This window comes from Pecten maximus, chromosome 14 (genome assembly GCF_902652985.1).
Source record: "Pecten maximus chromosome 14, xPecMax1.1, whole genome shotgun sequence".
In the NCBI taxonomy this organism is placed as follows: Eukaryota; Metazoa; Mollusca; class Bivalvia; order Pectinida; family Pectinidae; genus Pecten; species Pecten maximus.
Window position 1 is genome coordinate 25,942,524 of NC_047028.1, and position 16,444 is coordinate 25,958,967.

General features: G+C 35.0%; 1 protein-coding gene across 2 annotated transcripts in view; it reads left to right on the forward strand.

Annotated features, from left to right (window-relative positions):
* LOC117343023 overlaps nt 1-6,887 on the forward strand; it is a 73,376-nt gene extending 66,489 nt beyond the window's left edge. For both annotated transcript variants that reach the window (XM_033905347.1, XM_033905348.1), the window contains exons 7-9: nt 743-868; nt 1,123-1,284; nt 3,044-6,887. In XM_033905347.1, the coding sequence (XP_033761238.1) occupies nt 743-868; nt 1,123-1,284; nt 3,044-5,355 (2,600 nt within the window). In that variant the 3' untranslated portion in view covers nt 5,356-6,887. The remainder of the gene's footprint in view (nt 1-742; nt 869-1,122; nt 1,285-3,043) is intronic.
* Nucleotides 6,888-16,444: the final 9,557 nt, after the last annotated feature.

Consider the following 16,444-nt stretch of genomic DNA (forward strand, 5'->3'; position numbering starts at 1 on the left):
GTTTTTGACAAAATACTCACTTGATGTTAGCTATTCATGCACAGATTCTCCGATAACAGCCAAAAAATGCTTCGCACTCGTGAAAATATCGATATTCTGTCATACTCATTAAATATATGTTATATTTAACAGGAAACCATTCAATATCTGTACTGTTATATGTTCAGTAGAAGTTTATATAATTATAGAACCTGTAAATAATCATATCTACATGTACACATGTTAGCTAATTTGTCAGCAATTAGATAGACCTCGGTTCTCTAAACAACTTGTATGTTATCTATACCATGTTCATGTAATACTGGTTGTATCCACTTATCTTCGTGTAGTTATAATTAATGTGGTGTTTACATGTAGACTTCAGGTCACGAACCCCATAACCATATTAAGTTAGGGGAAATCTATCTGTCCGGCCAATGCACATCATGATTATTATAAAAGAGTAGCCTTCCATTGAAACTATTGTCGCTCTTAGCCGTCTGCGAACGGACAATACCTACACATACCTGCATCATTAAACAGAGGAACCTCAACTCTACGACTTCATCTTTATTCAACTCTACAACTACAACATCCACCACTACACATCTATACCACAAAATACTTAGAAGATTATTATATTTTATATCTTCTATGTGTATACTATATATACCGATGTCCTTTGTGGTGTAGAACTTATAGAACTGGTAAGATAGCTTTGGTTGTGCCAATGATAAGAATATTTTTCATTTGTAATTTCAAGATGGCGATACCACAAGCATTGAGACCGAAGGTCAAAGGGCACCTGATGTTGAGCCAGTGGAGGAGACTCCACAGCAGATTGAAAATTCCGCGATCAGTCGGGAAAATGAAGCTATACAGGAAAAGGGTATATACATTTGTATATCTATGTAAGGATTTTGGTACACAACCAATGAATGTTTATACCCGATAGTCATCATTGCGCTAATCTGTTTGAATTCAGTTTTGTGCTTAAATTAGAGTACGCAAAAAATAATACATTTGCAGTAAATACATTATGAAATACGGCTTCTTCGCTTTAATATAATCACGTTTTTCTTGATACCTGTTAACAGAAAAGCATGCAGTATGTATGTACTTCAACGTTACCTTTTAAAACAGGTGATTCAGAGACTAGCGCACTTTGTATCAACCAAGGAGGGTCAGCAACCCTTCCGCCAACCGACCAGCAAGAGGATATGGATCACATATCGCCACCATCTAGAGAGACTACTGGTGACACGTACAATATACATATTGCTGACAGAGAAATTCGTCTGAAAGGTAACTACTGGTGAATTCTATGTTTACGTTATTGAAGTAGGTATTGAATTAATATGTCAAGATTTTTATTATCAAAAGTACCTATACCGATACACTGCTATATGATTATTTTCATTATTTGATCTGCAATAATGTCTATGGCCCAGACAGTTTTTATCGTTATCATAATAATTCAACAAAGAATTCCGACATCATAACGAGAAATAGCAAAATCGCAATTATAAGTCACAATTGATCAAAGATGGGCGTAAATATAAACTAAAATATAGATTTGAAGAAGACTCCTTAAAAATTAGGAGATTAAGACCAGGTGTTACGGAAGAGTAAGAGTCTTTTATTTCGTCGACTACAACCACCATACAAATCTAGGTCACGGCGACACCCGCCATACAAATCTAGGTCACGGCGACACCCGCCATACAAATCAAGATCACGGCGACACCCACCATACAAATCAAGGTCACGGCGACACCCGCCATACAAATCTAGGTCACGACGACACCCGCCATACAAATCTAGGTCACGGCGACACCCACCATACAAATCTAGGTCACTACGACACCCGCCATACAAATCTAGGTCACGACGACACCCGCCATACAAATCTAGGTCACGGCGACACCCGCCATACAAATCTAGGTCACGGCGACAACCACCATACAAATCTAGGTCACGACGACACACACCATACAAATCTAAGTCAAATCGGGGTTACATTCTCAAAATGAGAATTAGGGTGTTGACAACGGAACCACAAGGCATTTCTACAAACAACAAACACGTCCGACATCTTGATGTCGACCATAAACATCTCTCCTCGAAACCTTGTATTGTTCATTTTTTTCGGCTGTAAACGACATCTGTTATGGAAATCGTGATAATGGGAATAAGCCTTTGAATTTCGAATTAACTGAGACAGGTCAATACTCTTGGTAAGGGAAGTAGGAGTGGTAATATATATATATCTAATAATACACCACACCTTTCAAATCGAACAGATACCTTTGAATACTTCATACAAAAAGTTAACAACCCGTGTACGAACATATAGCAGACAAGAATATGTTTCAAGATATATTTCACTGCATGTGGTAAAAGGCGACTTGTTGTGGGGCCCCTGAAGGATTTGGAATTTTCTTATGTGCCTTCTATTAATGGGAAATTGAAGCGACCAATATAGATATGTTGTCCCCCAATGTAACATTTGGGATCTTAGAGATTTCCTTTCTTTCCTCATTACTTTGTCTTTCTTTACTTTGTTTTCTTCTCTAGCAGTCTCCTTTGCACCCTCTTCATATGACCATGACTGTTGCGAGGATGTTAACCCTATCCCCCCTCCCCTCTCCCAAACAAACAAAAAATTAACTTTAATACAGGATTGCCTTTCGATACAAAAAAAAAACAAAACAAAAAAAAAACAATTTACAATAATTAAGAATATATACATGTATACTAAATGTAGCTGTCAGCCCGGTATGAAAGTAAACTGATTTAATATCCTCTTTTGTATTTTAACTTTTGTTTATGTACATTATATTTACGCGACTTATCTTACTTCTGACCCCTAGCAACATCAATGAGTCCTAGAAAGCTGTGTTTTCAGTTTTAGATTAATCATTTGTTTTATTTTATTTTATTTTATTTTTTTACAAAGACGTAATAGCGCTTTTCATGTACTAAATGACATTGATATAACTGATTTATTAAACGATATATAATGAAAATTATCTATAATACAATATATCTTATATTGCTAAAGGTGTCATATCGAAATGCTGCCAGAGTTATACAAAGGATGACGTGATGTTTGTTGAGGTACCAGCTTACGAAGCAGCCAGAGATCATCTCCTCAAATACAGCATGCTGACTTTGACGAGTAAGCCAGGGGAAGGCAAGACTTTATTAGCACGCCATCTTCTGCTCGACATCATCAAAAGTGAGCACCCAGACGTCCGACTTGATGAAGTTATCTTGGCTGATACGCCAGACGACTGGAAGGATCATATCAACCCTAACAAACGCCAGTTTGTACTTATTGAGGACATCTTCGGAGTATCCAACTTGTCCAAGAATCGTCTCGACATGTGGCGGCCTCTGCTTGACACCATTGCTAGAGTAGTCATTGAACAATCCGGTAAACTATGTGTAGTGGTTACGAGTAGGAGACATATCCTAGAAGAAGCGAAGGAACTAATCAAGGATTGTCCATTTCTTGACGAACAAGGAATTATCAACTTGACAGATTTTCCTTTAAACTCTGAGGTAAAAAGAAAAATTCTTCTTAAACACGTGAATGACTTGTCTGAAAAAGAAATTCAGGAAATCGTTCGTTGCGATATTCCACATGGGTTCCCTTACTGCTGCAAAATATTTTCATCTAACACTCATTTGAGAAAAAAGGGTTCTGCCTTCTTCAAAAATCCCGTTGGCTACATCAAGGAGGAAGTTGAATCCCTGCGTAGGACAGATGTCGTGAAGTACTGTGCACTTGTGCTGTGCATGCTCAATGATGGACACATTAACAAATCGGAATTGGACATAACACAGCTGGATGAAGCAGGGAAAACTAGACTAAGAGACATCTTGCAATTGACTGAGGTTCCATCCGAGATCTCAACAACAAGTCTGATAGACGCACTAGATAACCTTACATGTCTGTATTTGGTTAACTACAACGATACCTACCGGTTTATGCATCCTTGCCTTCTAGAGGTTGTCACCGAGATGTGCTCGAAGTTTATCCCGGGTGCTATTGTCAAGCACTGTAGTCCTAACTTCCTACACGAACGAGTACGTATTCGCACCAAGCAAGCGCGCTCTGGGGGGAGTTTTGTGGTTCTACTTGAAAAAGAACAATTCAAATTTCTGGCAAGTAGATTCTATGAGGAAGTGAAGGCGAAAAGAATTAAAAGCGTTGTTCAACATGAAGCATGTCGTGATGACAATTTCGTGAATTTCTTTAAAGGTTTTCTTGAAAAGAACAATTTAAGCACCGACATTGTCATACATTATGACAGCTCTTTGCGCTCAATTCTCTACTGGTGTGCATGGACGGGCAGTTTCAAACTCTTCGCCTATATTCTACATGGATTTAAGTCAGATGGCGTATCAACAGAGTATTTGAATACGCAGAAATCCATGTGTCTTGTTGCAGCTTCGTTCTTCGGTTTTAAAGATATAGTGGATAGTTTACTGAACTCCATAACCGGCGTGAAATTCAATGACCAAATACATGACAAAAGGACGAATTCGAAGTACAAAGTATTTGGATTTGTGCTTGGAAGATTGATGTCCATTGCCCCTACCCCATTACACGCTGCTGTCTGTGGTGGTTTCAAAGATATTGTTGAAAAGCTTCTGTACTATCTGGCAGATGTAAATGCGAAGACAGAAGATGGAAGTACCCCTCTACATATCGCTGTTTGCGCAGGACATGTTGACATAGTCGACATATTGCTGAGGAACAACCCTCCCGCAGATGTAAACGCTGCCGACGTCTACCGGAGAACACCGTTACGTATTGCTTCAGGAATACCGGGTATCTATGATACAATTCCTAAGGAATTTGCAATGGAAAGGATGCCGTGCGTTCGAGTCAGGGACCCACAAAATCAATTACGTATTGCAAAAGCACTTATGGAGAATGGTAGTTCAGTTAACAGTCAGGACTGGCATTTAGACACTCCGCTTCATTCAGCTTTGGCATCAAACAACTTCCGCTTGGCGGAGATGCTCGTCTCTAGTGATTATGACGTTGACCTCAAGAACATGATCGGTGACACATGCCTCCATCTGGCAGCTAAGTTTGGACAGACAGACATATGTAAGTTACTTATTGACAGAAGGGCTAATGTCAATGCTGTCAACATGACAAACAAAACGATGCCTCTTCACATGGCAGTGCATTCTGGGAATGCAGATACAGTGAAGTATCTAGTCGAAATTGGTGGTGCTCACACGGAATTCCGTAACAATGACAATGAAACACCCCTAGATATTGCTGAACGCTGTGGCTTCCGCGAGGCAATAGAATTACTGAATGGTGAAACTGATATTGTGACGTCACTATGAATGAATGAATGAATGAATGGATGGATGAATGAATGACTTGTTAGATTTGGTTAGTTTTGTGATGAAATTATATGGGAAGAGAAGTGTTCATTCTTCTGCTCAACGCCATGACACCGGGATGTCATGACGCTAAACTTATATTTCTTTTCGAGATTTTTACACATTTGCTGCAAAAAAGACATTCGCATGTTTCAGGAGGAAGTAAGCTCTTTATTCAGTGATATAACAAAGTCAATATCTCGTAATATGTCTGAGCTGATGAAAGGATGTAACATCTAATTTATATACCGTATAGCGGGAAATTTTAGCGGGGCTTTAATTTGGCGATTTGGCGGGTCCGTATATAGATCGCCAAAATTTAACCCGTCAAATTTTAACACCGCCAATTAAAAAGACGCGAAAATTTTAATTTTGCCATTAGTTTCCGTTCCGATCGCCATTTACCTTTGATAACTCCCGAGAGTAACGACTGGTGCGTAACGTTGGTTGTTGCCTTGCACCTGTCGGCCAAAATGCCGATAGGTATGAATAGCTATAGCTAGTGAACAACTACTCACGATACATGTATTGCAATACAAGTATGACATATATCGCATCATAATTATTTTTTTGTGAAAACAAAGCCATCTACCCTTACCATTCAATGGACTGATATTAACACTTTACCTGTTGACTCATTGTTTAACATACCTGTACGTATACACATCATAAAATAGATGACCACGTCGATAGCATACGGTTGATTAAATTCTCTTTGTCTGTTGCTCGTACATATAAACACTAATTTGACAACACACTTCATCAGCATGGATAGAATGTATGGGCATAACATAATCATCTATATATACCGGTAGGTAATATATATGCTCAACGCCAAAAAACCCTAGATTTAATGGAAATCGCTCAATTTTAACTCGCCAAAATTTAACTTCCAGTTTTCATGACCAAATCGCCAAATTTTATGACCGCTAAAATTTCCCGCTATACGGTATAATATATTTTATATATTGATTTAACTTATTATGTCCTGTAGAATATACACAGTTGTTTTTTTCTGCTTTTTGATATCAGATAATGCACATTTTGGTTTAGAGTATTTTAAACCAAATACCTGGTATTTAAATACGTATTTTCGTATACGTATATTCGTATTTTCTATTATATCTTCCTTTGTAATGCATTACCACTGGATAACCCAACGAAAACCAGATGGCATTCAAAACACAATGAATGCCATGGCTGAATTTTTGACATTATTGTCATTTTGACATCAAAGATGTAACGTTACATACTACCGACCATAAATGAAGAATATTTTTCTAGACATTCAACAGGCAAGATGTATATTGTTTAAACTCAATGCTGATACATTATGAAGAGATATTTCTATTATGGGTACGTTTTACTCACTGATTAAGCAAGTTGTCATTCATATTGCTTATGAATGCATTTCCACTATATTTAAGGGTTAACTGTAATATTTTTTTTACGTTATTGCTCAGTAACACAAAAAACTGTGGTGTACTCTGAATAAACCGCGAAGCGGTTTATGAAAAGAGTACACCCCAGTTTTTTGTGTTATTGCTCAATAACGTAAAAAAAATATTACAGTTAACCCTTATAATCTAATTAACAACGATAAGAAACATTTTCATTAAGTTTAGCATGTTTATTTTGCTCCAGATATTTAAAAACACATCGATAAATACAAAATCCCGTGAACAACGATTACTCCGCTACTTCCGGTATAACTGAAAGTAGTTCCTTTTATTTTTTTTATGTTATGAGATGATAACATAATTTTTTGAGACAAATAAAATGCTTGTTACAAGCAAAATTAAATTATAACCTTGCCATACATTGCAGTCTAGTGTCTAAATGTATCGCCTCGTCGTCATGTGACATTAAATTGTCAACAAACCGTGAGAGAATGTCTCAGTAATTCATGGTGTCTCAATATCAAAATGAAGATCAGCGATGGTTAATTGATCGACATTGTTTAGAGAGATAGACAAATTGTATGATATAAAATATGTATGTGTTTATTTAACTATGAATTCATAGTTTTTTTTTCTATAACGCTTTAAAAATGGCAAAACAAAATATAAATTAATAAAATGGCATTATGTAATGAATTGTTTAATGATCTGATTGTATACATATATAGGGTACATTTTACTCTTTCAAAATCCACCAAAGATATTTTATGATTATTTCTAGTTTATTTTTTTTTTAATTGGAGTTAAATAATGTGATATCCGTCCAGGATCAAGTACCTAAATTTTCGTTAGGAAAATCATTTTATTTTTAAGAAAGAAAACCATTTTCATAGCACATTATATAGGCATTTGAGAAATGATATTTTTATTAAAAAAAAATCTTTCTACATTCTACACTATTCATTCTTTGCTTTTCGAAAGCAAGTTTCAATCGGAAAATCACTCCGGCCTTTCCGTAATATCTTCGGAAAAACAAGACATGACGGAAATGCCCGAGTGGTTTTCAGGTTTTAAATTGATATTAGGTTTCTCTGTTGTTTACGTGGTAATTTATTTACACCAATTTCCTCGTTATTCTCTGCTTGATAGATGGGGTCTTTTAGTACACCTATCAATGCAAGTTTAAACTGATCATGTTAATGAATATTGTATATATTTTTTTATCGCGGTACAAAATAATATTCCACACTTTGAGGACTTGAAATAAATTTGCAGCCCCTGGGGTGATATTATTGACTGTCTACCCCCCGGGTTAGGTAAACAAGATGATCACCCCTCGGGATGGAGATTTCTCTCTCACACACTCAAGTTTGGAGAATCATTATATAAAAAAAAAGTCTTTTTTTTTTGGACAACAAGTTAACCAATCAGAGAGCAACATGGCGTCATAATATTTCTGACGTTCCGTGCCACAATATTTTTAGGTCATCTGACCCAAAGGATCAGGAAGACCTATAGCCATCGTGTTCCGTCCGTACTGTGCACCATCAGCCGCGCGCCGTGCGAAAGATTTTTTTTTAATTTCAAAACGCTATTCCTTCTTAACCCCAAGGCGGATTACTACCAGATTTTCTTTGAAGTATTTTTGGGGAGGGCAATCGTATTTTATGTTAATGAGACTGGTCCGACCCCTAGGGACAGAGAAGCGGGGCCCACAAAAAGGAACTATGCTGAAATTTTGCTTTTAAATCCTATACTCCTTCTTAACCCTTTGGTGGATTACATCCAAATCTTATCATTGGGGGAGGGCGATCATATTTTATATAAATGAGACTGGTCTGACCCCTGGGGCCCTAGTGGCGAGGCCCCAAATAGGGAACTTTGGTGATTCATTTGCTTTAAAACCCTATTCCTCCTTAACACTTGGGTCGATTACATCCAAATATGGTATGTGAAATCATTGGGGGAGTGCGATCATTTTTTATATAAATGAGGCTGGTCTGACCCCTAGGGACAGGAACCAAAAAGGGGAACTTTTCTGAAATTTGCTTTAAAACTCTACTCCTACATACTTTTGGGTGGATAACAACCAATTTGCGTGTGAAATATTTTTTGGGGAGGACAAAAATATTTTATATAAATGAGGCTGGTCCGACCACTGGGGCTAGAGGGGCAGGGTCTAAAAAGAGGAACTTTGCTATGCTTTAAAACCCAGCTCGTTCTTTAACTTTAACTTTAAAGGATTGAAACCAAATTTGGTGTGAAACATCATACATGGGACCCAAAGGTAGGGCCCCTAAAGGGGAACGTTGCTTTCCATATATAATGATTCAATTGTCAGATGACCTTTAAGGGCCATAACCCTCTTGTTTTATGCAGGAAATTAAGTCTGCTCGCGGAAGCAAACTGACTATTCCTATTTTTAATCAATTGTAATTCATTCCTTGTTGACAAAAATAGTTTGGCTGTTGTTCATCAAAGATTTCACATTTGACATTGATAGAATCTTACATGGGTTTATTCAAATCCTCATATTTATAAAGCAATCAACTGCAAGTTGATGGAAAACCTTTCCATCGCACCCATCATCAAAATTTACGACTTCCTCATAATTGCGCCATAGTTACGGTAAATAAAATGATGACATTACGCTTTTGTGAGCGAGTGTCAGCAGTCTTTCCCTACCCTGTTTGAAATAGAGATATACCATCCCTAGAAACCATGGGATCAACATGTAAAGTAAGTAATTACATGTGCAAACCCACTCTTTCTCCGTTTAGCTTACTCAAGAAAATAAAGGAAACTGAAATTGTTTTCTGATAAGTAAATACAAAGTAAAAATATTGTCAGTAGAATTTTTTTATTTAAATTAAAAAGAAAAATGTCAGTAGAAAAAGATTAAGAAAAAGAAAAAAGAAAAAAAAAAAAAGAAAATCCGGAACACTATATTTCTGCTAGAAACCGATGTTCCGTTGTTCCTTGATGAACATCAACTTCTATCTGATCATGAGGTTGAAATACAGATGTATACAGGTAGAGTTATGGCCCCTTGTACCAACCCTAACAGTGAACAGTATTATCTGTTCATAAAGAGTGTGATCTACAGGTAATAAAACAGTTAATGGTTAGTTTGTCTTGTTATTATTTAAGGCATCATCTACGTCTCCAGTATTGATATCAACATTGTCATCAAAGAGTGTTTTGAACCTTAGGTTCTGTTTAGGTGTGATCTACCTATCACCATTGATTACTATAAAAACAAAATAAAAAAAAAAGTTTACTTTTTAGGATTTTATTACGTCATCATATACAAACTATCAAGTTACCTATTATAATCGCACTTTGTCCGTCGTCGTGCACGAAAATGACATTCATTCAAGGTCAAAGGGGTCAAAAATGCTAAAATCTTGAAATGATCTTTCTTTTCACCAACAAAAACCCAAGAGACCTGATGTTGGGCCTGTAATATGCTTGGGGGAATGGCCATCAAGTTTGTTCAAAACACGACTTTTACTTTCGTTCAAGATCACAGATTTAGAGGTCAAATATAATAAAAAGCTTTAAATGACTTGATATTGGGCCTTAAGCATGCTGGGGTGAAGAGCTATCAAGATTGTTGAATTGAATGACCTTGACCTCCATTAATTCATATGGTGCAGTTCTATAATTTTTTTTTAGCATAAACTGAATCTGTTACTAAGTTTAGTATACCATATTGACCTATTATACAAAAATGCAACAATCTGTTATTGCATTATGATATATTATCAATTAATCATTACCTTACGTTTATCGAAGATGTAACGCCTTTAAAGTATCATTGTAAAAAATACTTTCTGAAAAACTCTTGCAGAATTAATAACATCAACTTTGAACACACAAAAAAAGCCAAGATGGCCTGTATTGCTGAACTGTAAATTTACTTTTGTGAACTGGATCAATGTCAGAATTATCCTTATTTTGATCCTAGTAAAATTATTTTACATATGGATCTTTGGAAACTTTAATGAAAAAAAAAAATTCATGGAAAAAAAAATTCTCCTCTAATTGGAAACTTTCATGGAACAAAATATTTTCCTCCTCTGACAGTCAAAATTAGTGGTCAATACTGGTCATTCAGTTTCATACTAAACATTTGAACAAACTCAAATGTGTTTCATCTTAGCGTTCTACTGGGAAATAAATAGAGGGAGATCCAGAAAAGATCTTGGCACAAACTACATGTATCCATGACTTTTGTAGGCTTTATTTCAGTTTGATATCTAAATTTATTTATAGGTAATATAGAACTGATATTTCATTTCATATGATAAAATGTAGCAAGAAGAACACTTGTGGCTATCTTGATGTTCAATCATTTGGTTTGGTTTACTTTGTTTAACGTCCTATTAACATCCAAGGTCATTTAAGGATGTGCCAGGTTTTGGAGATCAAGGAAAGCTGGAGTACTGGAGAAAAACCACCGGCCTACGGTCATTACCAGGCAACTAACCCCACTTGGGTTTCGAACTCTCAAACCAGAGATTGAGGTCTAGTGATAAAGTGTCGGGACACCTTAACCACTCGGCCACCACAGCCTGTCCAATCAGGTTCAGCATCATTTCAGTAGTTCTTGAGAAAAAAACTTCTTGTGTCAAATTATCATATGGTCGCTGGTAGCACATTCTTCTGCATCTTGTTAGTACATGTATTTATAGAAAATATACAAAAAAATAAGCCCCTATTCCTATTATATATGAGTTGATATAGTAGAATATAATAACTTTTTTTATATAAATACTAACCAGATTTAGATGCCTGTGCTGGTAGTAAAATCAAAATGGGTGGCTGGTGGCCCACATGAGAAGTTAAAAATATGATATGCATATTTCAAAGAATCTTCTTTCTTATAGTTCCTGAGAAATAGCAGTAACAAACTTCATGTGTCAAAATCCAAAAATATTGAAAATCCAATTAATTGGCATGCATAACTACGACTTGTACAGAATATGTCCCATTATGCTTCGAAACATTCTGAATTTAGTTCAAATTTGAGAAAAAGGGTAAAAAACTTCATACCGTAAAAACTTGCGCAGTTTTTTTGTACTGAAATAAAGTTTAAAGTTGGGGGTGCGCAAATTATACAGGTAGAGATGTTTTCAAGTTTTTTTTACAGAAAAAAAATATTGTCAATTCTCAATGTCCCCCATCTCGGAATACGACAGAAATTCCTGTTAGGAACTTGAAGAGAAATAAACATACACACAGCAATTTATTCTTGTTAAATATGTCAGATAATGAAGTTATGTATAGCTACCAACTATATGTGTTGATATTTGAGTTAATTAGGGATTCATCACAATTAAATAGAAATCAGTTCCGGAAAAAACGTAACTGAAGAATCAAAAACAGTGGCAGGCAGTCAAAGAACATTATCACAAATTTTAAAGAATATTTCTGTAGTTTTGGAGAAAATTCATTGAGATTTAAGTATTTTTCAAGAAATAATATTGTAACAATTTTCTAATACTAAAATCCAAAAAGTTGGCTGGTGACAATCTTGAAAATCTGACCAAGTTCAAATATTGGCATGCAAAAGTGGAACCAATGCTGAACAAGTCAAAAAAGTTTCAAAAAGATATTTTCCATGGTTCTTCATGAGATATAACTGTATCTTAAATGTCTAATCCAGAATTGTGGCTGGCACCCATCTTGAAAATTCAATCCATATCAAAACTGTTTACAAGACAGACAGATGGACTATCCGTGAAAGGCAATCTGAAGATCGTGGGCTAAAACAGGTGGACGGCAAATGGTTTTAAAAATTTCACTCAAAAACAAATTACAAGGTTTGTATTACATCAATATGACGTAATACCTGTTTATTTAGATATACATTTACATACAATTTGACCAAGTTGCTATAATGTACATTGAAAACAGGTTCTTACTTTTCTGTCTTCAATGTAAATATGAAATTGCAAAATTTCATTTTCTTCACACTAGTATTAGAGTTCATACACTCGTATACACAGAAAAAACAAAACAAATCATTAATATTCAACCATGCTAATTCAATTCATTTGTAGAGAAATTTCTCAATATTTATCAGCACTTTTATATGATAAATGCATTTAATATAAAATATTTAAGTTTTTCTACTTTCACTTTCTATTTACTTAGTGCTTCCAAGCTCTAGATACCTATCCAGCAGTGCTTCAAGACCTATGAAATTATATTTCCTTGCACTCACCAATAAAACATTGACCTATGACCTTTACTTGCACACATCATCAACAAAACTGACAATATTTTTCCTATAACAACGCTCCCCCCTTCCAGCACACACGCTGTAGTATATGGTAACCATTGTAAAATGTACACACTAGAATAAACAAGTTCTTATTTCACATGAGATTTACAAAACAAGTTCATGTTTTCTGAAAGGCTTTTCCTAGGTTAAATGAAATCAAATTATTGGGATATGTGATATAAATCTCGGATGAAACGTGAGGAAATACTTTTTTTATAATACTAAGATTTAGGATTTTTAATAAAACATTTGCTTTTTGGAGAAAGATACATGTATGGTCAAATTGTTAATGCCATATTTGTAAATTTTTAATGGATTTTGTTTCACTTCAAACATTTTTTTTCATATATATTTTTGAGCCTAGAATGATATTTCAAAAAGAGAAAAAAAAGTAAAAAAAAGAAATTTTTCTGTAAAGTAATTAAAACTATCAACAGAAAATAAGTCTATTTAACAAATACGACCAAAAACATGCTTTGTCTGCATAACTGTTAAAAACTCTTTACAATATGTGAACCATAATTTTTCAAAATTAATATAATGCATAATTTTAATTAATAGTTATTAATTTGATGTTTTGAATGTTTTGTCGCAACAACTAATTCATCAATAAACAATTACATATGCACACCATAATGCAGTAAACTAGTATATTTATTACTCAGTAAAGGGATCCCTCTGGAGTGACCATAGCTGTTGATATGACGTTAAGCAACACTAATACAAAAACCAAACTGGAGTGAACTATAGGAGTTTTAACAAGGTCCTTGCTAAAAATCTCATTCCATTTTCAAAATATCTCATATTATGAAGGAAAATCGCAAATCACATCCACTATCTTCAAAATCCAAAACTATGAGGTGTGATCATGAACATTCAAGGAAAGTGCTATTCTCAAACAGCTGAAAGTCGGAAGACTGTTCAAAAAACAACTACATCAACTTTGTCTAAAACCCTGATATTCACCCATAACATTTGTAATAATGACCAAGAAGTAATAGGTGTAATGTTACAAATATAATAACTCAACAACTTTGTAGTTTAACTTCAGAAATGTGATGCCAAAGAATGCCCAATGATAGGGGTTACGTTGGACAATCTCAGGTTTCCTTCAACAGTAAGACCTCTCCATACCCTTTTCTCTTCCATCTGAACCAAAAAGACTGGTTAATGAAAGTTGATAAAATTCTTTCAAAATTCTTTTATTATAAATCTATTTAATTTTAACTAGTGTTATTCATATATGTTTATCCTGATTTCTCATTAACTTAAACAACCTGATTTTTTTTATGGAAACAACCTAATCTGTGTTCAGTAATATATGGTACAAGTAAGAAATACTATCCAATAAGTTAATGTAAGGACAGTGTGACCAATATTTGATTAGAATGAGCTATTATTTTCTCTCTGTATCTATAAAGAGAATACATAAATGTCTGAAATTTTGTTCCAAACAATAGACTCAGTGGAAATGCGTGACCCTGTAAACAAATCTCATTTATAAAGGATAAAATCTTATTAATAGCGATATATATACACTCCATGATGATTATGCTTTGAAAAGATTAAAAGAGGATATTGCAATATATGTACATCTGTGACTAGTATTCAAGAGTGATCTCCCCTATCATTTGTTAAAATTACAATTAAAAATATTTCATTTTCAGCCATTTAAGATAAGAAATTCAAAATGATGTTGAAAATTTGATAAAGTAGTATCATATGGTATGGTACACACAGAAAAATTCAGTACTAGTTTAATATTTTCAACTTGTTTTCTACAATAAATTTAACCAAATATCGATCACCACACCTCTGTATGGTAGTGGTACACATGTAGAAATGCAGCTCACTGATTCAGTATTGTATCACATGTATATATAAAATCCTAAAATAATATTTGGTCAGATGTATGAAACAAGATTTTCATGTAAATTTGTGTTTTTTTGTTTTAATCACAGTAATTCCTTAATGTTTTAATCACAGTAATCCCTTAATGCTACAATATTTTGTGTTTTCTCTGATCCCGCAAATCAAGTATAAACAGTAGTTTACATTGACCAAAGGGAACAATACAGAACACATTTGTAATTGTTTTACTATTTTGGATATACAATGTACATGCAGTGTCTCATAAGCCAATCCTGGCTGGGCATCAGTTGTAATTTGTACCTATTTTACTGTACTCTTTTATAAATATTTTTTCCATGAAGAAAACAAGAACAGTTTTATATGATATGCCATGAACTGTGATACGTGACACTATAATACAAGAGATCCCAGAGGGATCTTGGCGCCCACCATTGAATGATCTTTATAGGTTCCATGTCAGATTGATCTTTTCTATACTTTTCCCTTCCTCTAAGTCTTACTAATAGCCCTCTGGTACTTTTCAAACAAAGGGAACCTATATAACAAATTTAAGATTTAGCGATAATGGCTGTCTGTCGGCCATGTTGTTTTCAGATTGGTCCAAAAATGCAATACCAGGAACCAAGGGGAACCTACATATGAAATTTGAGGAAGATCCTTGCAGCAATTTCTGAGAAATAGCGATAACAAACTTCAATTGTCAAAATCCAAGATGGCTGCCTCTCGGCCATGTTGTTTTCTGATCGGTCCCAAAGTGCAATATGCATAATAAGAAACCAAGAGGAACCTACAAATGAAATTTGAGAAAGATCCCTTCAGTATTTTCTGAGAAATAGCGATAACAAACTTCAATTGTCAAAATCCAAGATGGCTGCCTGTCGGCCATGTTGTTTTCCGATTGGTCCCAAAATGCAATATGCATAACTAGGCACCAAGGGGAACCTACATATGAAATTTGATAAAGATCCCTTCAGCACTTTCTGAGAAATGGCGATAACAAACTTCAATTGTCAAAATCAAAGATGGCTGCCTGTCGGCCATGTTGTTTTCCGATTGGTCTCAAAATGCAATATGCATAATCAGACACCGAGGGGGAACCTACATATGAAATTTGAGAATGATCCCTTCAGTACTTTCTGAGAAATAGCGATAACAAACTTCAATTGTCAAAATCCAAGATGGCTGCCTGTCGGCCATGTTGTTTTCTGATTGGTCTCAAAATGCAATATGCATAACTAGGAACCAAGAGGAACCTACATATGAAATATGAGAAAGATCCCTTCAGCACTTTCTGAGAAATAGCGATAACAAACTTCAATTGTCAAAATCCAAGATGGCTGCCTGTCGGCCATGTTGTTTTCCCATTAGTCTCAAAATGCAATATGCATAACTAGGCACCGAGGGGAACCTACATATGAAATTTGAGAAAGATCCCTTCAGTACTTTCTGAGAAATAGCGATAACAAACTTCAATTGTCAAAATCCA